The 27,231-nt window shown below is 40.2% G+C and overlaps 1 protein-coding gene across 1 annotated transcript in view; it reads right to left on the bottom strand.

The window, feature by feature from the left end:
- The window catches only part of nfatc2a (nuclear factor of activated T cells 2a), a 105,777-nt gene that overhangs the window by 51,932 nt on the left and 26,614 nt on the right, over positions 1-27,231 (bottom strand). The window contains exons 5-7 of the mRNA XM_078419336.1: positions 25,114-25,286; positions 18,747-18,887; positions 105-160 (exon numbers count right to left, since the gene is read on the bottom strand). Coding sequence (XP_078275462.1) covers positions 105-160; positions 18,747-18,887; positions 25,114-25,286 — 370 coding nt within the window. The remainder of the gene's footprint in view (positions 1-104; positions 161-18,746; positions 18,888-25,113; positions 25,287-27,231) is intronic.

The raw sequence follows: 27,231 nt of genomic DNA, 5'->3' as shown, positions 1-27,231 counted from the left end.
TAAACCATCCCTCCATTCTTGAATGTTTATGAAAAATTTAATCATCAGATTTCCATTATAATGCACGTCAGGTCTGACCTAAATGATTTTAGATTCATACTTACTGGCTGGCTTTTATCTTTATCTACTGTTGCTTCCACCTCCCATATTTGTTGTCCTTCTGAAAAAAATGTTTGAACACAATTAAGAATAAATAATTTAAAAACTAAAATAAAATGTCTACATAAATAATATTTTCCATTTTCTCCTTCTGCGAACTTCCACCACTGGGCTGGTTGCCGCTGCATCTGCTGACCATATTGAATAAACTTAAGATAGACACAAAATGCTGGAGCAACTCAGCGGGTCGGACAGCATCTCTGGAGTAAAGGAATAGGTGAGGTTTCGGGTCAAGACCCTTCTTCCGACTGAGAGCCAGGGGCTGATTAAGCTTAACATATTTTAGAAAGATGGATTGCTGCATGGATCGACAAATGTGCCATTCTGACTGTGGATACTGTGACTGCAAAAGAAATGATGCAAATCCATGCTATTCCAAGTGTATAAAGTCAGGACAATACATAACAAGCAGCCATACAGGTCGAAGTGTAGTGGTCAGCTTAGTTTCCATCAATGCAGTCAGTTTGTCCAGCTTATGATGATATTGAGTATTGAAAAGATAAGTGAAGGAGATTGACAGATTTAGTGTTTTTCCTTTTTATCCAGATCATCACTTCACTTTCTCTTCAGAAAATTGCGTGATTCAGAAATATTAAGACTGGGATTGCTACCGGGTGCACAAAATCAATGTGTTAGGAGTCACTGATGAAAAGATCCTCCCAGATACTTGCTGAGACGAGTGTTAACAGAATTGCCCATCTGGCTGAGATATAATGCAAGTGCTTTGCAAAAAGCAATTTTGAAAAGGTTATGTATGCATAACTGTATCTAGGTATAATAACAACTACAAATCTTACATTGCAGAATAGAAGATTGGAGACGTCTATTTTCAACACATAATTGGGAGAAACCCCAAAATAAATTTCCCAGAGTTAATCTGTGCAAAAGCACCTTGTAAAAATGATTCTGTACTGAGGATAGGGCAAGAGTTCATTGTAAAAGCAATAGGATCTTTCCACAATCTACATCTGATATTGAGATTTGGAATATCAGATTTGGAATGCAAAGTTACTCACTCATGACCTTTCCAAAAATGCTTTTTGCAAACTTTCATTATATCAGCATATATTTAAAATGTGGGGAAATTTGGCTGATTCACATTTGTTGAGAATTTTGTACTTTCAATTGCCGTGAAATGTTACCTATTTCTTTTACAAAATATTCCAGTATTTGCCTGAAATAGAACACCAAGTTTCTGAAGCAACCTGTTGGTCTTTTGAAATGTGCATTGCATTGAAACCGATTCCAACTCTTTGCACAAAAAGTCCCGTATGTCGACTCATTTCAAATTGCTCACAACATGCTGTATATTTTGAGAAACTGTAATTATAGTTGCAGCTTGGTATTTTTGGAAAAGTAACATCTGATTTACTTTTTTGGCGACAAAGAATTTTCAATTTAATCAGTACCAAACTGAAAGTGCAACTGTTCAGAGAGAAGCAGTACCTCAATTGAATTATCAAATAAATGTTCTATTTTTATGTTCATATTTGGGAACGCTTCAAGCACAAGGCTGATCTTGTGAGTCTCCTCGGGCGTCCCACAGCAATGTGGGAGGTTGCAGACCCATTTCGCTCAACACCACATTTGTAACATGCGATTTTTGTGGAACTGAATGCGGCTGTGGCAATGACAAGCATAAGCCTTATTAACATTGTGTAACTATTAAAACCAGGTCCCTGAGCCAAAGCAAGGCTCCATTCATAGTACGGATCTCAGCCCTATAAAATATGCACATCAGGAGCCCAGGGAACTGGTCTGCTTGAGTAGACTCCTTATAAGCACACCACAGTTTGAGCTGGTCACAAAATCGCTTACAATTGCAATTTGCTCCATACATTATTTGGCTTTGCTTCGCCAACTAGCATGTTTTAAAAAAAAATTACTTCGCTCTCCTCTTCCTTTTATCCTTATCCTCCACTGCCACTGATATTAAAAATCAAATATTTAAGCAGGGGTGAGACTTTAAAAAAACTTCAGCATTGTGTGACTCAGAAAGGTTTACAGCAGAGAAAGCAAATCAGTAGACATCTGTGTGTTAACACTTGTAGCAATTCAGATAAACTCTTCTGGTCCCCTTACTTCCATTGCTGGGAGTCTGTTCTCAGGTTCAAAATTGTTTTCAACCTTCCTTTCTCCCTCAACCGCTTTCAATCATTCCATACACCAAGAACCCACTAGAAAAATAAGTTTTTCCTAGTCCTTTTTATTTGATTAGTAATAATTTGTAATTGGTGACTGCCCCTCATCATAGATTCCTCAACCATCAGGCATACAATTTTACTAAATGACTGTTGAAAATTCTCCCACTTTCTCCACTGGTTTCCCATCCACATCAAGCCAACTTTTGGCAATGGTGAAGAGAAGCAATGTACTGGTTCTAAGTCCTGGTCATGGATGCTATGAACGCCATATCTGGAATTTATTACCATTGTCAGTTTAACATTTTTATAAACTTCTTCCTTGGGTTTGGGTAATGCCCACCAAAATGCTACATTCTTGCTTTGACATATTTCAACAAAAATGCCATAGCATGTCGTATAAACATAATGCTTATCCCGGCACCATTTCTGAGGAAGATTAAATATCAATATGTATATTGATGAATATTATTCTTCATGCTGTATGGAGTTGGTATGTTCTTGTAGGCTTTCTCCAGGTGCTCCTCCCACATTCCTAAGGCGTGCAGGTTTGTAGGTTAATTGGCCTCTGTAAATTGTCCCTCGTGTGCAGGATAGAACTAGTGTGCGGGTGATCGCTGTTCAGAGCAGAGTCGGTGGGGTGAAGAGCCTATTTCCACACTGGATCTCCAAAGTAAACTAAACTAAATTAAATGTAAAAATTGTAATTGTAAACATTTTGGCAGGAAAATAGAATTAATATGATTTTAAATCAATTTTATGTTTAATAATTTGGTTTTTTTTTTAAATTATCTTCATTCTAATTTCTATTGTGTCAGAATCAGCAATAGATTCAGGATTGTGCATGCCATCAGTTTGTGCATGTGAATGACTCGGGGGAAATCAACAAGGTCGACAAGATGTAGCTCTTAGGAAATCCTCATCTTAATCTTCTGCCTCAACTGTTAATCCTGGAAACACATTCCTCCTCATTATGGAGTTTCTCCAGCTCTTTGTCCCAAAACGATAAAATAGCCTGGTATCTATTGTTCAAGATCCCTCAGCTAGAGCAACCATCTATCTACTCAGTCCTGAACCTCCAGAATGTTGTGCAATCCTTTAGCTGGGTTTATCTCAGAGAATATTTGTTGTGTCCTCCTGAATATCTTGATATTCTTCATTTGGCTTGAAGCTCAAAACACGATACAATAATCCCCAAGATCTTTTTAGGTTTGATCAAGCTGATCTGGCTTTTATATTTTAATAAATCCCTTTCTCAATGCTTCCATCTCAGGGCGTTACCTTTGATTAACATGTATGCCCAAATTCCTTGATCCACTGCAGCACTGTTTCCTACTTCAATTCCGCTACTATTTTCATTGTTATGTTTTCACTACTATGCTTTGATTCACATTCTTTGAGATTGAATTTTATCTGACATTTTTTTAGTTAACTTTCAATTTTATCACTATTTCTTTTGATATATTGAATGAATAATTAATTCCCCAAGCTAATACAATCTGGAAAAGTTGACATAATTCCTTCGAATCCAATATTCACATTTAAGATATCCAGGGAAGTGTAGTGGCCCATATTAAATCCTGAGGGAAATTAGGTCCACTTGTTGGGCACCATGTTATAGAAAGGATGTTGTCAAGCTGGAAAGGGTGCAGAGAAGATTAACGAGTATGTTGCCAGGACGCAAGGACCTGAGCTATGGGGAGAGGTCTTTTCTTCGAGTGCAGGAGGATGGGGGTTGATCTTGTAGAGGTGTATAAAATCATGAGGAAAATAGATTGGGTAGATTGGCTAGTCTCTTGCCCAGAGTAGGGGAATCAAGAATCAGAGGACATAGGTTTAAGGTGAGGGGAGAAAGATTTAATAAGAATCTGAGGGGTAACTTTTTCACACAAAGGGTGATGGTACATGGAATGAGCTGCCAGTGGAGATAGTTGAGGCAGGTACTATCACAACATTTAAGAGAGGTACATGGATAGGACTGGTTTAGAGGGATATAGGCCAAACACAGGTATGTAGGTTAATTGGCTGGGTAAATGTAAAAATTGTCCCTAGTGGGTGTAGGATAGTGTTAATGTACAGGGATCGCTGGGCGGCACGGACTTGGTGGGCCGAAAAGGCCTGTTTCCGGCTGTATATATATGATATGATATGATATGATAATGTAGATGGAACACATTGGCTGGTGCGGGTAAGTTAGGCCGAAGGGCCTGTTTCCACATTCTATGACTCTATGACTATTCTAATCTGTTTGTAAATTGTCCTGAATTGCTTCTCACTGTTTTCTCAACATTTTCTGCTAGTTTGCTGCCCTTCCAACCAATCCATTCCTCTTAACCTCATAAGATAATCCTCCAGGTCTCTATTCCCAAATTGCTGAGGCAGATTTGGTACATCTAACCAAACAAAGTTTCTGAATTTGGCTAAGAGCTTGAATAGCAACTAGCTCTACATACATGGAAAGGGCGGACAGGATTATAGTGAGATTCAAGCAATCCAAACCTGTCGAACACATATTTCCCTTCACTGGAAAAAATAATAGCACTTTTTAAAATAAATGTCATCAACTGAGTCAGTCATTTCCCAGCAATGAAAATCATCAAATAGCAGTATTAAAAATTCTAAAATGAATCATACCTTTTAAAAACAAATTAAGTTACTTTCTTAACGGAAAATGAATTTAAGGGAATTATTTTAAAACTATCCAGCTACATCCATTGAGGAATTAATTTGACTATCATCTTGACGACATTTTTCTCCCTCATTACAGTGATGGATGCTGTTGCCAACATTACAGTTGAAAAAATGGTGGCGGTGGCAAGCTGTACAGAGCAGTTTTTGAGCACAGCAACTGCTCTGTTTTATTTGAAGCTTGCATTTTGCAATCTGTGGAGCTGAAACTAAACATTTGCCCAAGATATGACTTGTTGCGCAGCGAGTTGCAAACATCAAAAGGTTTAAGTGGCACAGATCGTTTTGTGCTGTAGTGTTATGTTCGGGCTGGCTCACTGGGAAATTCCTGGTAGGTGTCTCTGATCAACCACTGTAGCGTTAGTGGAAGGTTGGGCAAGACCCGTTCATGCCTACCTCTGCACATTGTGCTGATGACTCCTTAAATAATAACTGATTGTGTGAAAAATAGAAAATTAGGAGAACCAAATAATTATAATCTAACAGCTGAAGTCATTTTATATTTAATTATATTGAATTACATTTATGTTTATTAAGAGCAGCACAGTGGTGCCGCTGCTAGAGCTGGCTGCCTCATTATGCCAGAGACCCGGGTTTGATCCTGACTTCGGGTGCTGTCTGTGTGGAGTTTGCATGTTCTGCCTGTGACCACGTGTGCTTTCTCTGTTTGCTCTGGTTTACTTGCCCCTCCCATAAATGTGCAAATTTGTAGGTTACTTGAGTTGGCTTCTGTAAATTACCCCGAGTGTGTAGAGAGTGGATGAGAAAGTGGGATAACTTAGAACTGGCATGAACAGGTGATTGATGGTCAGCGTGGACTTGGCGGGTCGAAGGGCCTGTTTCCATGCTGTATCTCTAAATTAAAACTAGTAAAATGTAACCCTTGGATTATTGTTTCCACCGATACTTTCCTCTACTTCTCCTCTCTTTAAGATCGTTGGTTAAGTACAGTTCAATCGCATTTTTAAAAAAATGTAAGAGCAAAATGATTCTCAGTAAACTATTTCACCATGAGGAACATGACAGTTAAGCAGGCCCCTAACCACACAGAAATATATTGTGTTCGAGATCATTGGATCAAAATTAACAGCAGATCCAAAACAGGAGACCTAAAGACTGGGAGAAAATCAATGGCAAATTCATAACTTTCCCCAGCAATTTGTGGCAGAGCTTGACTTCCAATTAGACAAATTGCTGAGCTGAGTTCCCAGTTAGTTTTGTTAACACGCAAGAAGAAATATTATCTCATTTTGAGCCTCCCCATTGCGTGTTTTGAGATGTCTGGATTTATCTATCTTCGTCTCATAGCAACCATTTAGGCTTTGTAATTTATCTCTTAAGGGACCCTATTAATGGCATGATTAATAGCCCTGATACATTACCATCTAGATAGAGCCAATGCAGGAGAGGTTTGGGCCCAACGGGTCCACTTGGTCTAGTAGACATATAGATCTAAAGTTTCTGTCAGATCGACCTGATTTCTTTCAGCATAAATCATGTAAAATCGGCCAAAACTTGTCAGCAGAAAAAAATGAGGAATTTACATACACAGATACATAGAAAAATAGGTGCAGGAGTAGGCCATTCAGCCCTTCGAACCAGCACCGCCATTCAACGTGATCATGGCTGATCATCCACAATCATCCTGCCTTTTCCCCATATCCCTTGATTCTGTTAGCCGTAAGAGCTTTATCTAACTCTCTTTTGAATGCATCCAGTGAATCGGCCTTCACTGCCTTCTGAGGCAGAGAATTCCACAAATTCACAACTCTCTGGGTGAAAACGTTTTTCTTCATCTCAGTTCTAAATAGTTTACCCTTTATTCTTAAGCTGTTGCCCCTTGTTCTGGACTTTCCCCAACATCGGGAACATGTTTCCTGCATCTAGCGTGTCCAATCCCTTAATAATTTTATATGTTTCTATAAGATTCCCTCTCATCCTTCTAAAGTCCAGTGAATACAAGCCCAGACGTTCCATTCTTTCCACCACAAGATACATCCACTAGAAATTGAGGTTCTTTAATCTTCAGTGCTGAACATATTTTCAGCAGTAATAAAATTGTAATACGTTACCAGATGAAGGAATTATGCCACTTCTTTTAAAAAGTCATACACAAAATGCTGCGTAGTCATGATGAATCATGGTTTTCCATGCAGTTACATACAAATGAATTTGAGCAGATATCTGAGCTAAAAATTCTTTTAACACAGGCAAAGTTTGAGCGCAGTTATGTGGCCAGATTGCTCTTTGCACTCAATGCAGAATTCTTGGCCTCAATTAGAGGCCTCAAATTTTTTTCCTTGGCAATTATACATTTCACTCTTTTCCAAGTATTATGCTCTCCTCTGAATATAGGTAAAGAACAGGTGTCATGTGCAATTGCACAGGACATTAATTATATGCAGCAATTAATAATGAACTGATTGGCAAGTCAACATAAAATGGTTGGTAAATATATATTTTATTAAACTCTTACATCAAGGTGTGCAACAAATTTTAATTCCTATCACCTCTACCTGCTGTAAAAAATCCGTATTTAAAGCTTACTTTACAGAAGCCGCAGAAACATAATCTATCAGAACCAATACATTTTCAAACTGATTACATCTAAATCTCATTGCTCCTTTCCATGAAGGGATTCTGCTACTTTATGCCTGGCAGTGCTGGTTATATCTTTCCTTGTATAAAGAAGATAAAAAGTTAACATGATTTTGTTATATTTATTTTTAAAAACTCTGTAAAATGCAAGAGACCGGATCAATCTTCAAAGGTAAACTATAAACCAATGTCCCACCGCCTTCTCAGCACCGTACAAAGAGAACAGCCAGTGAAAACTTGCTGGAAGTGGTTCCCCATATTAATTAAGAGTTTAAAGGCTATAAAGTTCCAGATTGTTTCTGTTAGTGTGGAAACCATCCAGAATTTCTGTCTTTCAAAGAATTAAGTGCAGTTGGTTACTTATTTAACTCTTCGCGTGATAAAGAGTTATACAACCCCCTCCCTCCGCTACTTTCCAACCTCTGGCTTACCAATTTGCATCTCTTCAAACCTGTCTCACACCTTCTTTTCTTATCTCTGGAATTTGTTCCAACCATTTGCCTCCCTGCTCTATTGAGCTATTACTTGTCACGCTTTGTCCTGCCACTTCCCTTTTCCAGCTTTCCTTTCCCTGCCATATGGTGGCACGGGCGACAAGGTGGCGAAGTGGCAGAGTTGCTGCCTTACAGTGCCAGAGACCCGGGTCTCAGTTTCTGTGCTGTATCTCTAAACTAAACTAAAGGTTTAATGTCACCTATCTCGACCCAAAATGTCACCTATCCACATTCTCCAGAGATGCTGCCTGACCTGCTAAGTTACTCCAGCACTTTGTGTCCTTTTGTGTCCTAACCAGCATCTGCAGTTCTTTCTTTCTACACTATACAACACTACACCTATTTTATAGAAAATATACCTAGCTTGTTCATTTATACGAACAATGTAATGAAAAATACTCCATTACAGACAGTTAAAAAAAATCTCAGGGTGAGTTATATTGCTAAGGAATTACACCAGGAAGAGCAGAAAATAACTATTCTGCAAAAAAAAATATGCCACTGCATGCTGGTAAATCTGACAGGATTCACCTCAATAGGGATAATTTCTAATCAAATCTGCTCCAAAACATTTATAGGAAAATAAATCAGTGACAGGTTGTTGATGCTGAGGAGCATTCAGGTAACTCCTAACCTACCATTTTCATTTCTGGCAAAATTCTACATGGCAGATTTGTGGATTCAAATAGGGTGAAATAAGTTCACCTCAGAAAACAAGTTATATTAACGAGTCAAAACAATGTTTCTCTCTGCTGAAGTGCAATCACACCCTCATGTCAGGATTAGCTTGGTCTGTTTTTACATTTCAGGTGTAACTAATCGCAACATTTCAATAGTTTTTATCAATTCAAATATTTTGTGGTGTTTGGTGTATGCAAAGTTCCACCATGTCGTGTTGATATCTAAATATAATTATGATCATTAAAGGGGAATGGCCTATTGATGGGAGACAAAGTACTGGAGCAACTCAGCAGGTCACGCAATATCTCTGGAGAAAAAGGATGGGTGACGTACCCTTCATCAACCTAATGACCTATTGGCCTACTAATGGGCTTACTAATGGTAATCTATTACACGGCTGTCATGTGGAACATGCAAATTATAATTGCTTTTCTTTCTGAAAGGAAGATTTACAAAATGGAGACATTTAATTTGAGGTTAAACAAAACCTTTGAGAAATCTTGAGACCTGGTTGATATATTTTTTAATAGTAAGGAGTAAAGCCAACATATGACAGCAGAATAGCAAGATTATAAAGGGTGGCACAGGTCTAAACAATTAAGTGGAATAGTAACAATTACATTGTTTGGAAGTTTGAGCGGATGGGATGGGGCTGTGCGTTGTCAAGGAGTTAAATCACTTGCCACTGTATTTTTCTGCTCTTTCCTGATATGGTTGAATTTCTGGTCAAGGGTGATCCCAAGATGCTTATGATGAGGAATGCAGTTGTGGCAATATCATCAAAGCTAGACACTCTTTTGCTTAGACTGTAATTGTGTGCCATTTTGTGGGACAAATATTAGGTCCCAGTTATCGGCACAAGCTTAATTGCTGTTGTGGACAGCTTCATTTATTGAGTACATAGAACATAGTAAAATGTAGCACATGTAGAGGCCCCACAGCCCATGATATCTGTGGCAAACATAATGCCAAGACCAATGCTTATCTTCATGCACATCATCCATATCCCTCCATTCCCTGCATATCAATATGCCTATCCGAAAGTCTCTTAAATGCCACTATCATATCTGCCTCAACCACCATCCCCGGCTGCACATTCCAGCCACTCACCACCCTCAGTGTACAAAAGATGCTCCGCATATCTCCTTTAAACTTTGTCCTTCTCACCTTAAAGCTGTGCACTGTAGTATTTGATTTTTCCATACTGGGAAAAAGGTTCTGACTGTCTATCCTACCTATGCGTCTCATAATTTTATTTACTGCTATCGGGTCTCCCAGCAACCTTTGGCGTTCCAGTGAAAACAATTCAAATCTGTCCAACTTCTCCCTGTAGCTAATACTCCCCTAATCCAGGCATCAATTTGGTAAACCTCCTCCGTACCATTTTCAAAGCCTCCACCGCATCCTTCCAGCAATGGAGCGACCAGATCTGCAGGGAATACTCCAAATGGTGGTCCAACTAAAGTTCTGTGAAGCTACATCATGAGTAGATGTGAAGCAACTTTGTATAATCGTCAGCAAACATCTTTTGTTGGAAGGAAAGTCATTGATAAAGTAACTGAAGATGGTCGGGTCCAGCGTAGAGCCCTGATGAGCTATTGCGGAAATGTCACAAGACTGGGATTATTGACTTCCAATGATCAAAACCGGTTTTCTTTATGTGATTTGGAACTCCTGTCATTGGAGTGCAATCTTCACTGCTCCAGCTGGGATGTTGTCTGAGTCCATAATCTATCCTTCATCTAATGTTCCCTGCTATTTCTTTATATCACATGGAGCAAATCGATTTGGTCGAAAACTGATTTTTGTAATAGTGGGGGATCTCTAGAGGAAGTCAAGATGGATCAACCACTTTGTAAATGCGTGCGTATGTTTCAGCCTTGTTTTTAATGTATATGTGCTGGGCCCCACCATCATTGAGTATAGAGATAGAGGGCAGCACAGTGGCGCAGCAGTAGATTTAATGCCTTACAGCGCCAGATACCCGAGTTCGATCCTGACTATGGGTGCTGTCTGTATGGAGTTTGTACTTTCTCTCTGTGACCTGCACAGGTATTCTCCGGGTGCTCCAGTTCCCTCCCACACTCCAAAGACGTACAGGTTTGTAGGTTGACACAAAATGCTGGAGTAACTCAGTGGGACAGGCAGCATCTCTGGAGAGAAGGAATGGGTGACTTTTCAGACTGAAGAAGGGTCTTGACCCGAAACGTCATCCATTCCTTCTCTCCAGAGATGCTGCCTGTCCCGCTGAGTTAATCCAGCATTTTGTGTCTACCTTCGATTTAAACCAGCATCTGCAGTTCTTCCCTGCACAGGTTTGTAGGTTAATTGGCTTGGTTTTGTTGTAAATTGTCCCTTGTGTTGTGTTGGTGTGCAGGGATCGCTGGTACGTTCAGACCTGGTGGGCTAAAGGGCCTGTTTCTATGCTGTATCTCTAAACTAAACTAAACTAAACTAAAAGATGTTCTTGGTGTTCTTTCTTCCATCTGTTAGTGTTCAATAGTCACCACATTTCATGACCTGATGCGGCAGAGATTTGTTCTGATTAGTCTATTATGAGCCACATTGTCCTGCCTTTTGCCTGCTGCTTTTACTGATTCACTCTCACAAGTATTCCTGTCTCGAAGTTTCATCAGATTGGTGCCTCATATGCCCAGTGCTCTCCTGATATGCCCTTCTGCACCCATCATTTAACCATGGCCTGAAAGTAAGAGTGGAGTGTGGGCTGTGGTCAGATCAATGGGTGACAAATGTGGTGGTGTTCACATCTGTAGCTTTTGGTCATGATCCATGTTGCCTCATGGATGAGCAGATTTGAGCTACCCGAATCTCTTCTTAGTTTATTCCATTCAGCATGATTCTGGTGCCACACAAAGGGTGTTCCCAATGTGAAAAAGGGACTTTGTCTTCATAAGGGCAGTACTCTGTTACCTAATATTGAGACCAAGGTTTCAACCTGAAACATCAACTGTACCTTTTCACCCACAGATGCTGGTCAACGTTTCTTCAGCAGATTGGAGATACAAGAGCCTGCAGATGCTGGAATCATGAGCAGAACACAAATGTTGGAGGAGCTCAGTGGGTCGGGCAACATCTGGGCAGGGAATGCCACCCCTTTACCATTCAATCCCTCCCCAAATGTTGTCCGACCCTCTGTGTTCCACCAACACTTTGTTTTTCCTTTCAGCTGAGACTTCATGTGGTCACAGGGAGAACAAACAAACTCCATACAGACAGCACCCGTGGTCAGGATCGAACCCGGGCCTCTGGCGCTGTAAGGCAGCAGCTCTACCACTGCGGCACTGTGCCACTGTGCTGCCTGAGGAACATTTGAGATTCAATCCATTTTTAGTAATACAATTTTCACATTTTGGCCTATCTAATCACCAAATCACTTTTGTTAAACCATTAGATTTATTTTGGTTATGCATCTTATCCTCTTGTTCTTTCTTCCACATCATGGGAACGTATCACATTGTTGAAAGCTCCATGAAGGAAACATGCAAAACTAGATCCTGCTCAATGTTGTTTTGTCTTGTTCTACTCAACTTAAATTTATTTCTTTATACCACTCATCATCCGAATGGTACTTTTAATACGATATAACTTTAACTAAAATGCACTGAAAATGACATTCGTCTTAAATTGAATCTGAAATGAGCTCCTTTACATCAGCTCCCTCTAAGAATAGATATTAATTTGAATGAATATAAATGAACGATTCCAAATGAAATTCAGGGGCAGCTAACATACTGCATTACAGTCCAGTATAAACATGTGGAATCTGCTTCAACAGAATACTGATCTAAAGTTCCAAAATGTAAAATATCTTCTTGGCACTTAATAGACAATAGACAATAGACAGTAGGAGCAGGAGTAGGCCTTTCGGCCCTTCGAGCCAGCACCACCATTCAATGTGGTCATGGCTGATCATTCTCAATCAGTACCCCGTTCCTGCCTTCTCCCCATACCCCCTGACTCCGCTATCCTTAAGAGCTCTATCTAGCTCTCTCTTGAATGCATTCAGAGAATTGGCCTCCACTGCCTTCTGAGGCAGGGAATTCCACAGATTTACAACTCTCTGACTGAAAATGTGTTTCCTCATCTCCATTCTAAATGGCCTACCCCTTATTCTTAAACTGTGGCCCCTGGTTCTGGACTCCCCCAACATTGGGAACATGTTTCCTGCCTCTAACGTGTCCAACCCCTTAATAATGTTATATGTTTCGATAAGATCCCCTCTCATCCTTCTAAATTCCAGTGTATACAAGCCTAGTCGCTCCAGTCTTTCAACATATGACAGTCCCGCCATTCCGGGAATTAACCTAGTAAACCTATGCTGCATGCCCTCAATAGCAAGAATATCCTTCCTCAAATTTGGAGACCAAAACTGCACACAGTACTCCAGGTGCAGTCTCACTGGGGCCCTGTACAACTGCAGAAGGACCTCTTTGCTCCTATACTCAACTCCTCTTGTTATGAAGGCCAACATTCCATTGGCTTTCTTCACTGCCTGCTGTACCTGCATGCTTCCTTTCAGTGACTGATGCACTAGGACACCCAGATCTCATTGAACGTCCCTTTTTCCTAACTTGACACCATTCAGATAATAAGCTGCCTTACTATTCTTACCACCAAAGTGGATAACCTCACACTTATCCACATTCAACTGCATCTGCCATACATCTGCCCACTCACACAACCTGTCCAAGTCACCCTGCAATCTCATAGCATCTTCCTCACAGTTCACACTACCACCCAGCTTTGTATCATCTGCAAATTTGCGAATGGTACTTTTAATCCCTTCATCCAAGTCATTAATGTATATTGTAAATAGCTGCGGTCCCAGCACCGAGCCTTGTGGTACCCCACTAGTCACTGCCTGCCATTCTGAAAGGGACCCATTTATCCCCACTCTTTGCTTTCTGTCTGTCAACCAATTTTCTATCCATGTCAGTACCCTACCCCCAATACCATGTGCTCTAATTTTGCCCACTAATCTCCTATGTGGGACCTTGTCGAAGGCTTTCTGAAAGTCGAGGTACACCACATCCACAGGCTCTCCCCTGTCAATTTTCCTAGTTACATCCTCAAAAATTTCCAGAAGATTAGTCAAGCATGATTTCCCCTTCGTAAATCCATGCTGACTTGGAACGATCCTGTTACTGCTATCCAAATGCTCCGCAATTTCGTCTTTTATAATTAACTCCAGCATCTTCCCCACCGCTGATGTCAGACTAACTGATCAGTCTGAAGAAGGGTCTGGACCTGAAACGTCACCCATTCCTTATCTCCAGAGATGTTGCCTGTCCCACTGAGTAACACCAGCATTTTGTGTCTATCTTCGATTTAAACCAGCATCTGCAGTTCCTTCCTGCCAACTTCATTCATTCTTTATTTCTGAACCATGAGGGAAAAGCTATCATAAATACCATTTCCTGTCTCCACCTATATCCTTCCTTTGTCCCGCCCCCCTGACATCAGTCTGAAGAGGGTCTCGACCCGAAACGTCACCCATTCCTTCTCTCCCGAGATGCTGCCTGACCTGCTGAGTTACTCCAGCATTGTGTGAATAAAACCATTTATAGAAATCTGGGGAAATAGCACGGTGTGGTTTTCAACTTGTAATTTGTTGTCACTGTGTTTGAGTATGCCAAATGAGTAATGTGGTGGATTGGCCTTATATGCATGAGACACCTTACCAATGCACATGGATGATTCTAACTAAGCTGTTATCAGGCAACTGAATCATGCTACCTACAACTAGAGAGCAGTCCTGAACTACTATCTACCTCATCAGAGACCCTCACACTATCTTTGGGCAGACTTTGTCTTGCAATAAAGTTGTAAATCTGTGGAATTCTCTGGAAGGCAGTGGAGGCCAATTCACTGGATGTTTTCAAGGGAGAATTAGATATAGCTCCTAGGGCTAATGGAATCAGGGATATGGGGAGAAAGCAGGAATGGGGTACTGATTTTGGATGATCAGCCATGATCATATTGAATGGTGGTGCTGGCTCGAAGGGCTGAATGGCCTACTCCTGCACCTATTTTCATGTTTCTATAAACATTATTCAAGTTATTCCCTTTATCATGTATCTGTACATTGTGGATAGCTCGATTGTAATCATGTATTGTCCTTCCATCTACTGGTTAGCAGGTGACAAAGGTTTTTCACTATCTCGGTACACTTGACAATAAACTTAACTCAAACTAGAAAAAAATATATTGACAATCATCCCCAGACTTATTGGATTATTTTAAACAACCCTTTTCCCAAACAGTTTGGACAACAAATGTCTTCAGATTTGACCTGATCAGCAATAAATAATACGGCTGTGATGGTGCCGTCCATTAATTCAGTTTAGTTTATCAGTTTAGTTTGCTGTCAGATGTACCGAGGTACAGTGAATAGCTTTTATTGCTTGCTAACCAGTCAGCGGAAAGACAATCAAGCTATCCAAAGTGTACAGAATCATGATGAATTTATATTCTATGTTCTCAATACACCAGTGATGGTCTGTGGATTAGAACTATGAAAATGATGTAGCACAGAACCAAGCCGTTAAGTCCATCCATTTGTGCTGGCTCAGTAATTCCCAATTTCCTACCTTTTCCCTATAGCCCTGCATTATTTTCCCTTTTCAGTTGCTCTTTCAAGCCAGATGTATTTAAAATGCTCAAGTGCCCATTGTTCACATAAACCTTCATCATGAGCTATTTGATGATGGAGACAAACCTAGACCCACCTTGCACGTTCCCCACTGGTTCGGATGATGGTATGTAGGTTAATTGGCTGGGCTGATGTAAAAATTGTCCCTAGTGGGTGTAGGATAGTGTTAATGTACGGGGATCGCTGGGCGGCACGGACTTGGAGGGCCAAAAAGGCCTGTTTCCGGCTGTATATATATGATATGATATGATATGATATGATATGATATCATAGTTAATATAATTGCTTCCATTAAACGTTTGGAGAGTGAGTGGCAAATGGTAAGTGGATCTGGTCTATTGCATTTGCTTCAGGTTCCGTTCTATATTTCAGTTTTTTTTAAAAACAGTTGGCAAAGTACACAGATTCAGCAGCAATTATGAAACACACATTGCATTTAACAATAATTAACTTTTGGTTTCCTGCCACCCCTTTCTGACCACATGAAACGGAGCAAACTCAATAACCCAACCATTGTTTGTGCAACAACAGCAAACTGCATTATGGAGTCTAACAACGCAAGTAATTCACATAACGCAAGAACATATAATACAAGAGCTGGCCCTCTGAGCCTGTTCTACCATTCACCAGGATCATGGTTGATCCTCTACCTCAACACGTGTTTTCTTTCGTACATCCATTTCACTTGATTCACCAATATCCAAAAAATATATTATTGATCTCTGTTTTGAGCAAACTCAGTGATTGAGCAGCCACATTCATCCGATGTAGAGAATTCTAAAAATTAACCCTTCCCTGTGTGAAGAAATGTCCTCTCGTCCCCTTGCTAAACAGCCTAACCCTTTTTCTAGGCCTATGGTCCCTGATGCTGTACTGCACAGCCAAGGGAAAAGCCTTCCTGCACCCAGCCTGTTGATTTTATAAGGATTGTGTGAGTTTTAATGAGGAAAGTTTAATGGAGATGTGTGAAGCCAATTTATTTTACACAGAGGGTGGTGGGGTCTTGAAACACATTTCCAGGGGTGGTAGTGGAGGCAAATCTGATGGTGGCATTAAAGAGGCTTTTAGATCGGCACATGGAATTGCAAGGAATAGAGTGATATGGATCATGTCCAGGCAGATGAGATCACTTTAATTAACTTCATGTTTGGCACAATGATTGTGGGCTGAAGGGCCCAGTCCTGTGCTGTACTGTTCTGTTATATGGGGGATGTCTCTCTTTCTTCTGTACTGTACAGAACTCAGGCTTAATCTACTCAACTCTCCTCTTGTGTCAAATCCTCCATTCTTGCAACCAAACTGCAGAGACTTTGCTGCACTCCCTCCATTGTATCTTTATTTTTTTAGATCGGAGGCTCAAAACTGCACACAATACTCAAAGATCGGTCTTGCCCACATAATGTACAATGAACTATCTTTCCCTTTGACATAATAACTTGAACAGCAATTCTTATGAAGAGAGGCTGCAAATTGGCACAATCCCTAAAAGATAGAATTTCTCTGAGAAGATTTTTCCAATCGTAATGTATTATTAATGGTGTTAATGCTGCAAGTTCAACATTCATGCTCAAGGACATAGTGTAACTCAGCGGGTTAGGCAGCATTTCTGGAGAACATGACTGCAAGACATTTTGGGTCAGGAACGTTCCTCAGTGATTGCACTAAGGGGGAGAAAGATGGAAGGGATGTTGGGGCAGGATAGAGCAAGGTATCATATCCCCCCCCCCGACTACAATCAGTCTGAAGAAGAATCCTGATTTAATATATCACCTATTCATGTTCTCCAGAGATGCTGCCTGACTCGCTGGGTTACTCCAGCACTTTGTGTCATTTTTAGTAAACGTACATCTGCAGTTCCTTGTGCCTTCATACCCATGGGCCATTTGGATAAGTTTGTTACCCGAGCTATATGCAAAATATTGGCATCTCTCTACAAGCAAAGTAGCATTGAAAAATCCAGATGTACAATAGTGATAATAATCTGCTTCAGTAGAGCTAAAGAATGATCTTGTAAACAGTGTTGCTGTTCTTGTCAACGATCGTGTAAATAATGTTTATAGGAGGGTGTGAAAAGATCATTCTTAATGAGATAGGTTTTGAAACTGTTCTTATTTTCTACTGCCAATTTGTTATGATTCACACATTAAGAACTAGCCCCACCTGCCTGCGCTTGGCCTACATAAGTAAAAAAGGGACTAGTGTAGATGGGACATGTTGGTCGATAAGGGCAAGTTGGAATGAAGGGCCTGTTTCCAGGATGTATGACTCCGAGAACACAATACTCTATCATTTATGGTCAACAAATGAGGAAGAAAGAACTGAAAATGAAACTGATGGAATTGGATAAGGTTTTGTGGGGCATCATGAGCATGAATGGTTTTGTGCCGTAAATGTACATCATTTTGTGACAATAAATAAAAACATTCCCACTATGTACGCGATTAATAAACAGATATTCATACAATATCTTTGTACACATGGGCTCCTTTGATGCATCGTAGCCTCATCGTTTCAGCAGTCTACTGGCGGAGGACAATGACTCTCCCACCGGTACACAATACCCCAAGCTCAGACTTACCTGCGTCATATCCTGCATCATATGGGGCGGCACAGTGGTGCAGCGGTAGAGTCGCTGTCTTACAGCGCCAGAGATCTAGGTTTGATCCCGACTACTGGTGCTGTCTGTATGGAGTTTTTGTACATTCTCCCCGTGACCGCGTGGTTTTTTTCCAGGTACTCCGGTCTCCTCCCACACACAATAAACCTAAACCTTGAATGTGTAAACTGAAGTTCCTTTTTTTTCTCACAAGAATATTAATTAATCTACCAGTGTGAACCTTTACCACTTCAGTCATGCATGCAACAAGAGTATATCAGTGCAACGAGTGTAACAAAATTGGACGTCCTTTGTTAATGTTTAGTCTAGAGATACAACATGGAAGCAGGGCCTTCGGCCCACCAAGACCGTGGCGACCATCAGTCACCATTCTATGTTCTATGCTATCACCACACTTGTTCTATGTTATCTCACTTTCTAATCCACTCCCTGCACACGAGGGGCAATTTTACAGAGGCCAATTAACCTACAAACCTGCATGACTTTGGGTTGTGGGAGGAAACCAGAGTGCCCGGAGGAAACCACAGGGAAAACATGCAAACTCCACACATTTATACAAGCAGTAGAAAGTCTGAAGGATGCAATTCAATTTGTTTTAGATTTGATTAGTGATTCAGTTCAATTTGTATTCAAAGGATTGAAAAAAGAAAAACATGCAGAAAAATAGAAAAAAAGAAAAGAGAAACATAACTCACCAGGGGTCTTCTCCGTGAAAACCACCTTTGACTCAGTCGTGAAGTTTTGACCATTAAGGATCATTTGCTGTCCACCGGTGACTAAACAATTGTCTGTGCTCAGCTTTTCCACCATCGGTAGCTCATGGGCGGATCTCTGAGCTGGAAAAAATAAAAGAAAGTACATTTATTGCAAATTATCAGTGGAGATAGTTGAGAAAGTATATTTCACTGTTACAGCAACTTTTTTTGAGATTCATAGAAACATAGAAAACAGGTGCAGGAGTAAGCCATTCAGCCCTTCGATCCAGCATCGCCATTCAATATGATCGTGGCTGATCAGTACCCCGTTCCTCCTTTTTCCCCATATCCCTTGATTCCGTTAGCCCTAAGAGCTATATCTAACTCTCTCTTAAAAACATCCAGTGAATTGGCCTCCACTGCCTTCTGTGGCAGAGAATTCCACAGATTCACAACTCTCTGGGTTAAAAAGGTTTTTCTCACCTCAGTCCTAAATGGCCTACCCCTTATTTGTAAACTGTGACCCCTGGTTCTGGTCTCCCCCAACATTGGGAACATCTTTCCTGCATCTAGGATTTATGCCCTGAGCACAAAGCACTGGAGACCCTCATTCACTTCATCAGTACAATATGATGCTGTATCAATTAAATGGCCCCTCATTTACACCATTAAATCTACCTAATCAGCTGCAGCTGATTCCCTTCTGCCATTTTGATAATGAAGCTGTCTACAGTGCCAAGATCAATGTCTTCATGTAAATGTGGTATTAATAACATGGGGAACCTCAAAGAATTTAAGATGCTCCACAAAATCCCAAAAGGCAGTTTATTTTTCTATCTGCACTTAAGATACAAACAACATTTCATAGCAATTTTATTTCCTCAGCACACCCCAAAGAGCTTTTCAACAAATGACGCATTTCAGAGCAGCAGTCAGAAAATTAATTGTTTGGGTAATTGTATATTAATAAAATCAGCAGATTGCATTTGTTTGTTTTTAACAAGATGTTCCAGATGATTTAAAATTCCAAGTCATCCCACACCCATTAGTTGATCTATTTTAAGAAAAGAACGCTGTTTACAAGTAGCGGCTGTTTTTTCGAAACCATTTTAAACAATATTAATTTGGGAAAATGTGAAAAGTATTGAACATAATTTTGTTAAAGTATTGATGATAATTAGAAAAGGTTTGCCGGTACTTGAAATGTAACTGAATGATGCAAAAAACAATCTGTGGTTTGTGTACAGGAGCCTAAAAACTGTAACGTCCAGGTTCAGGAATAGCTTCTTCCCTACAGCCATCAGGCTATTAAACACCACAGCCTCCAAATAAGCTCTGAACTACATAAACTTGGGAGCATTGGTTTTATCTTTTTGCACTATTATTGTGTGTGTGTGTGCATATGTATGTAGGTATATGTGTGTATATGTATATATACACACACTGAACTTTTTTCTTCTCAGTTATTATGTTGTTTACAGTGCACTATGTTTACATATTCTGTTGTGCTGCTGCAAGTAAAAATGTCATTGTTCTATCTGGGACATATGGCAATAAAACACTCTTGACTCTTGACTCTTAAGGAACTGCAACAACAACAGTTTGCATCGTGACTGTACTTGTCCTCCCATCTCTGTTAAACTAAGGAATTAATTTAAAAATGACATAAGAAGCAGAATTGCTTCCACAAGCATTGTGTGCTGACTCACTGCTCTTCATTCTCTCTCTCTCTCTCAACAGAACTTCTGGGTTTTGTGAAGCCTATGCATGATTTCACTTGATGAAGGTTTCTGTTAACAAGTGTTGATCTTGATCAGCTATTCCTGTCATGATATCTCACTGCAATGCCAATGTGCATAATGAATTCCATTTCAAAACTTAAAATAGAACATCACAACAAACACATCTGTTCAACAAACCAAATGTAACAAAGTCAGATGAGTAAATGATGCAATTGTAGCAGAATTAAAATTGACCAGGGCTGACAAAGTTTTCAGCACAAGTCATTTTAAATCAAAAACAGATGCAGGAATGAATATAAAAAAATAACAGTTTGCCTCTCATTTTACACCTGGAGTTGGGCTTTCCTGCTCAATGCTCTGCAATTGTTGGTGTTTTCAATAATATTGTTACGGAATTAGACTCAATCATACGGGTTTCTGTTTTAGACAATAGACAATAGACAATAGACAATAGGTGCAGGAGTAGGCCATTCAGCCCTTCGAGCCAGCACCGCCATTCAATGCGATCATGGCTGATCACTCTCAATCAGTACCCCGTTCCTGCCTTCTCCCCATACCCCCTCACTCCGCTATCCTTAAGAGCTCTATCCAGCTCTCTCTTGAAAGCATCCAACGAACTGGCCTCCACTGCCTTCTGAGGCAGAGAATTCCACACCTTCACCACTCTCTGACTGAAAAAGTTCTTCCTCATCTCCGTTCTAAATGGCCTACCCCTTATTCTTAAACTGTGGCCCCTTGTTCTGGACTCCCCCAACATTGGGAACATGTTTCCTGCCTCTAATGTGTCCAATCCCCTAATTATCTTATATGTTTCAATAAGATCCCCCCTCATCCTTCTAAATTCCAGTATATACAAGCCCAGGATTAGATCAGGAACTAATTGTATGAATTTCTGTGGCACCATTGTTATGAAAGTTCTCCACATAATGTAATCAGCCTCAGTTAAGCATGCAAATTTAGGAAGATATATTTACAGGAAAACTGAGAGACATCCATTCTCAAATCAACTTTGTTAATCTCTGTTGAAAACTGCAAGAGGTTTGTGAATAGGAAAAAAATCCTCTGAAGAAGGGTCTCGACCCGAAATGTCACCCATTCCTTCTCTCCCGAGATGCTGCCTGACCTGCTGAGTTACTTCAGCATTTTGTGAATACCAGAGATTTGTGAATAATGGATATAACGATATTTCTGTCGGGTCAAATTGTGCTGTCAAGTGTAATGTTCTCACATGAAATTAGTGTTCAAAGGGGAAACAATATGAACGTTATCAGGTTACATTGAAGAAGTGTGGTAAATGTGGTAGAGGGGGTGTCTTTTGACCCAGAGCCTATTTGCAGGGGGTACAGACCAGGGAACCAGAACACGACACACATAGATACTCCTGCAGCTTATTTAATTTAGTTTGGTGATACAGCGCGGAAACAGGCCCTTTGGCCCACCGGATCTGTGCCGACCAGCGATCCCAGCACATTAGCATTATACTACACACACTAGGGACAATTTTTACATTTACCAAGCCAATTTACCTACATACCTTTATGTCTTTGGAGTGTGGGAGGAAACCGAGGATCTTGGAGAAAACCCATGTGGCCACGGGGAGAACGTACAAACTCCGTGCAGACAGCACCCGTAGTCGGGATCGAACCCGGGACTCTGGTGCTGTAAGTGCCGCAAGGCAGCAACTCTACTGTTGCACCACTGATATCAGAATATGATTATTCTCTCGAAGGTATTTGTTCACAAAATGCTGGAGTAACTCAGCAAGGAATTCCTTCTCTCCAGAGATGCTGTCTGACCTGCTGAGTTACTCCAGCATTTTGTGAATAAATACCTTCGATTTGTACCAGCATCTGCAGTCATTTTCTTACACTATGATTATTCTCTAATCATACTCTGGGGGCTCGGTGCTAACAGCCTCGTTTTGGAACTTTTATCATGAATACTTTTATCATTATTCATAAATAATGCAGTTGGTAGAGCTGTTGCCTCACGGTGCCAAGACCCCAGTTCGATTCTGACTGCGGGTGCTATCTGGGCGGAGTTTGCACATTCTCGCTGTGACCATGTGGGCTTCCACCGGGTGCTCTGGTTTCCTCCCAGATCCCAAAGATGTGTGGGTATGTGGGTTAATCAGCCTTTTTAAATTGCCCCTAATGTGTGAGAGTATGAGAAATGTACCCCTAATATTAGGGAGGGGATGTGAAAGTGAGATAACATTGAAGTACTGTGAATAGGTAATCGAAGGTCTGTATGGATTTAGTGGGCCGAATGGCATGTTTCCATGTTGTATCTCTAAACTCTAAACACTGTGAAGCTAACTGTCCCCGAAACCGTTAGTATTTCCTTCTGTAATGCTCAGCAACATAGGGCAATGAAGACATCGGCACACAAGGAGAGTTCCAACATTGCAATCAGCGAGTTGCTGAAATCTTTTTGAATGCTTTCTGATTCTTCAAGCCCTGCAAGGAGTTAGAGAGCTGTGGTGGTGAATTGCCAGCTTATGGTGTGGAATTTGCATGAACATCCTGCATCAGGATGCATCTGGGCTGAGCAAGGCTTATTTCAATAAGGTGAATGTCCGTGAGATACATTGGCAAGTACCATATACTTTTGATTTTGTTTCATTGCTTAAATATTTTGGTTTGCAGCTTTCTTAATTTGGCTTTTAAAAGTCTCTCGAGGATTAAAAAGCAGAAACGAGGAACTGCAGATGTTGGTTTACTAAAGAAAGACACAAAATGCTGGAGTAACTCAGCGGGTCAGGCAGCATCCCTGGAGAACATGGATAGGTGACCTTTCGGGATGGTGGCCCTTTTTTACGTCTGAGGGAATAAGTGCTTTCAAATTTCTGATATACGTTTCTCAGCAATGAAATTTCTGACTATTTCTGGTGTTTACTTTGGCAGCTGTCAGGCATTTATTCTGTGGTTGGGGCTTGTTTTGGTCACACCCATTTAATGCCATCGCACAGCGGAGATCGCTCTCAATCTCCCTCGCCCCACACTGAGCTAGCTCCTCCAGAAGAACTTACGATTGTGCTGGAAAATACAAACCTTCAGAAATCAGCGATAATTCTAGGCAACTCCTGACTGATTGTGAGTTTTAGTCTATTGTATTTGAAAGTAGTTTCATGTTTAACAACTGTCCGTTGAATAACAGCAATGGACATTCCTTTTAAATGTCTAATAGGCAACCGCAATTATGACGCAGTTGGGTGAGCTTGAACAGTTAGGCAGAGTATTTTTTTCCATTCTCAAGTTATGGGACAATAATTGACAATAACTGTTTTTATAGCCCATCTACCAAATCATGAGAGGAATAGACGCACGAGAACCAGAGGACATAGGTTTAAGGCAAGGGGAGGGAAAGATCTATTAGGAACCTGAGGGGTAACTTTGTCACACAAAGAGTGGTGGGTGCCAGTGGAGATAGTTGAGGCAGGTACTATCGTAACATTTAAGAAACATTTAGACAGGTACGAGGATAGGACAGGTTTAGAGGGATATGGACCAAACGCAGATTGGTGGAACTGTTGTAGATGGGACATGTTGGCCAGTGTGGGCAAGATGGGGCATGGGCCGAGAGTCTCCATGCTGTAAGACTCCTTGATGATGCCAATTATTCTGGAGTATGTGATAAATCATAACAGTACCTACTTGTGAAAATATTAGTTGAAACGATTAGTGGTGCTTTATTTATATTCACTACATGCAGTTGATGCCAGCGTAGATGTCACTAAGTAAACAGTTTAAAAGCTTAGAAAATAATTAGAGAAATCAGGCGATACACTTGCTTGAAAAATAATCTTCATTGTTCTTCAAATACATTCTTTCTATAAAAATTACTAGGACTTTAGAGAGCTGTATTAGTAACTTGTGCAACTTAAATTTAGAACTGAAGCTTCATTTGTCCATGTTTGAGACACTGTTATTTATTTATTCAGTAAATCCAAGTAAAAAGTGGAAACCTAAAAGCCATTAGAAAAGGGTGCAAGAGGGATTCAGAAAGACAATACTAGAACTGAGATAATATTAAAGACTGAACAATTTGAATAAACAGAGAAGGCTGTTGGGTGATACAATAGCACTATAAGATTATAAAAGGGTTTGAAAGGGTTGCGTACAAACAAAATATTTCCAAGTGGGCGAGACCAGTTCAACAGACCATTAAATATACTCATTATTAAATCCAATGAGGAAGTCAAGGAGAAGGATTTTTTACACTATAAAACTTAAGAATGTTTAATATATTCCAAATAGAGTTTTAAAAAAAGTATTGTTACATTGGAATCAATAGAAGTAAATTTGAGCAGTGGAGTAAGATATTTATACTCTATCGTGCTGTGACCACATGAGACGAGGAACAGGTTTCTACTCCACTGTATTCTGCGCTATCACCATTGAAAGCATGTCGGTACTTGAGAACAGTTCTACATGTGTTTGTGTGGGATGAAATTCAACAGCACGACAAGAGTACATTTTGGGGAAGATTAACAGTGTTAGAAACGGCTCATTTTAAAAGGACAATTGACAATTCCTTTCAAACGAAGAACAGAATAGTTGCAATTTAAGCTGTTTAGCATTTCTAGGCTGACAATTCAGATTTAAATGCAATAGAAAACTTACAGCATTCAATGGGATTGGACGCAGCCTGCAGTGAGAGAGTCCTGCCGCTGGACTGGGGAATGTGGACTCGAAAAACCAGCCTGACCCTCGTGTTCTTCCTGCCAATGTCCGTCTCCCCTTTCCTCAGTTCGATGTCAGCATTTCTCAGCTTCAATATTCCAGCACAATCAATCCTATTATTAAAAATAAAAGGACCTCATTACAAAACACGACACGATTCGGGGCTACTTATCATGAGAGAGTTTCAGTTCAGTTTGAAAATTAGAAGTGAAGTTAGAATCAGTGAAATGTGTGACCATTAAGCTGCTGAACTGCCATAGCAATAGAAATTTTATTCGCAGTGAATGAGATGTCATGACTTCCAGGTCCCAATCTAGGACCGGCCCTATCCTGCCAAAAAACCACCATCCTCCCCTTACCCCTCCCATTCACCCCAACCTTCCTGGAGTTTCAAAAAAACTCATCGAAGTTCCTATTTCTGATCACTACCCAGTGATTTCTACAAGAAAGTGTGTGTGCATAAATATCAACTAAATACAGTTCCATTGTGACACCTGAAGAATTAGACACCATCTTGCCTCAGCCTGCACTTGTTACTCGGGTAAGTATCGAGAGATTTGGAAAAGTCAAGAGATTTCAACAAATAAGAAATTACAAGTATCAAGAATCTTTCTTTGTTGTAACTGCATCAGTCTGCAAACACCCTTTCGCTAGTGTCCCTATTTGCTTGTGACAATTTGTCAGAACTGGTGGGGAGGAGAAGGAGAGGGGTGAGGGATAATGTGCAGTGACTCTAACAATAGTAACCTTTATGAATGTAAATGTGGTCACTTAGGAATCTAGTTACCTGTTATAACAGATATAAGTTCTCAAGGTAACATACCAATTACTTAATGTAGTAGAGCTTCAAGTGAGTAGAATGTACTAATTATAGCAATTCACAATGGCATGAGTCAAGCATGAGTCAATGAACTTAACTTTCACCTGTGTGGACTAATGGCTAAGGTTGTCACTTTACAAATCTAGCCCGTTATGCATCATACTTAATGCACAAAAATCCTGAATTCTTCCTTTGTTTACAGACAGGTAACAGACAATACTGCTAACAATAGCCTTCCTGTTGAAAAATCCTTTTGTTATAAATTATTTTCTTAATCAATGTTAACCAACAATAATGATGCACACAAAAATGGTGCCTATCATTAGTCCAATTTTTGTTGGCACCAGATTTACTAAATCAGTTTTCTGGGAATGAGTTATTGTGTGACAAATGTGTACTTTTTGAGCACATTTTTACAAAGACATTGCAAAATAACAACATCAAACTCGAAGCAGGGTATGGACCGCATTATCAGTGAAATAGAGGGCTGTGAAATTAAAGAGCCAGTAACAGTGTGATTAGGAAATTGGTAGTGTTCCCAGGGGTTGGAGCTAGGGCCACTGCTTATTCTGACCTATATTTAAGACTTAGACCTGGGTATCCATGTAAAATTGCTAAATTTGCTAATGACACACAATCTAAAAGTGTGGGAAACATGAGGATAGAGAGAAAATGCAAGATGGCAAAGATGGGAGCAAATAAATGTCAATCATTTCATACGGGGAAGTGTGTTGTGATACATTTCAGCAGAAAAAGTAAGGAGAGATGATATGGACAAAATGGCACAGTTTGAAATAGTGTGCATGATTAAAGAGATCTGGCAGTATATGTGCCTAAGGTAAAGGGCGGAGTGATTGAAATGAATGGGTTTTTTTAATGTGACAGTTTATATTCGCAGTTTTATATTGTGAAGGTGATGCTGGTTGTCTGGAGTGGGCTGTTACTGGTTTTAGATATGATCCGAAATCAAATTAACAACTTGGCGACTGCTGACATCCCTACCTCCCATATGGAGTCCATTGAACCAGGACGTCCTGCTCAAGGGTAACTGGAAAGCATTACAGTTCACTCATTAAGACTAAATGCCCAATAACTCTGCCAACAGATTATCAAGTGCAATGTTCTGCTCTGCTCTATCTATTCCATTTCAGTCAATCTGACAAGACTCCCAGTCACTATTTATTACCATTTTTTAAATGTGAGCAATGAGATTTTCTTTTATAGTTATAAAATATTGC

This window comes from Rhinoraja longicauda, chromosome 22 (assembly GCF_053455715.1).
Source record: "Rhinoraja longicauda isolate Sanriku21f chromosome 22, sRhiLon1.1, whole genome shotgun sequence".
NCBI lineage: Eukaryota > Metazoa > Chordata > Chondrichthyes > Rajiformes > Arhynchobatidae > Rhinoraja > Rhinoraja longicauda.
The sequence above is the reverse complement of the archived record's forward strand: the minus strand, read 5'-3'. Positions and strand labels throughout refer to the sequence as shown.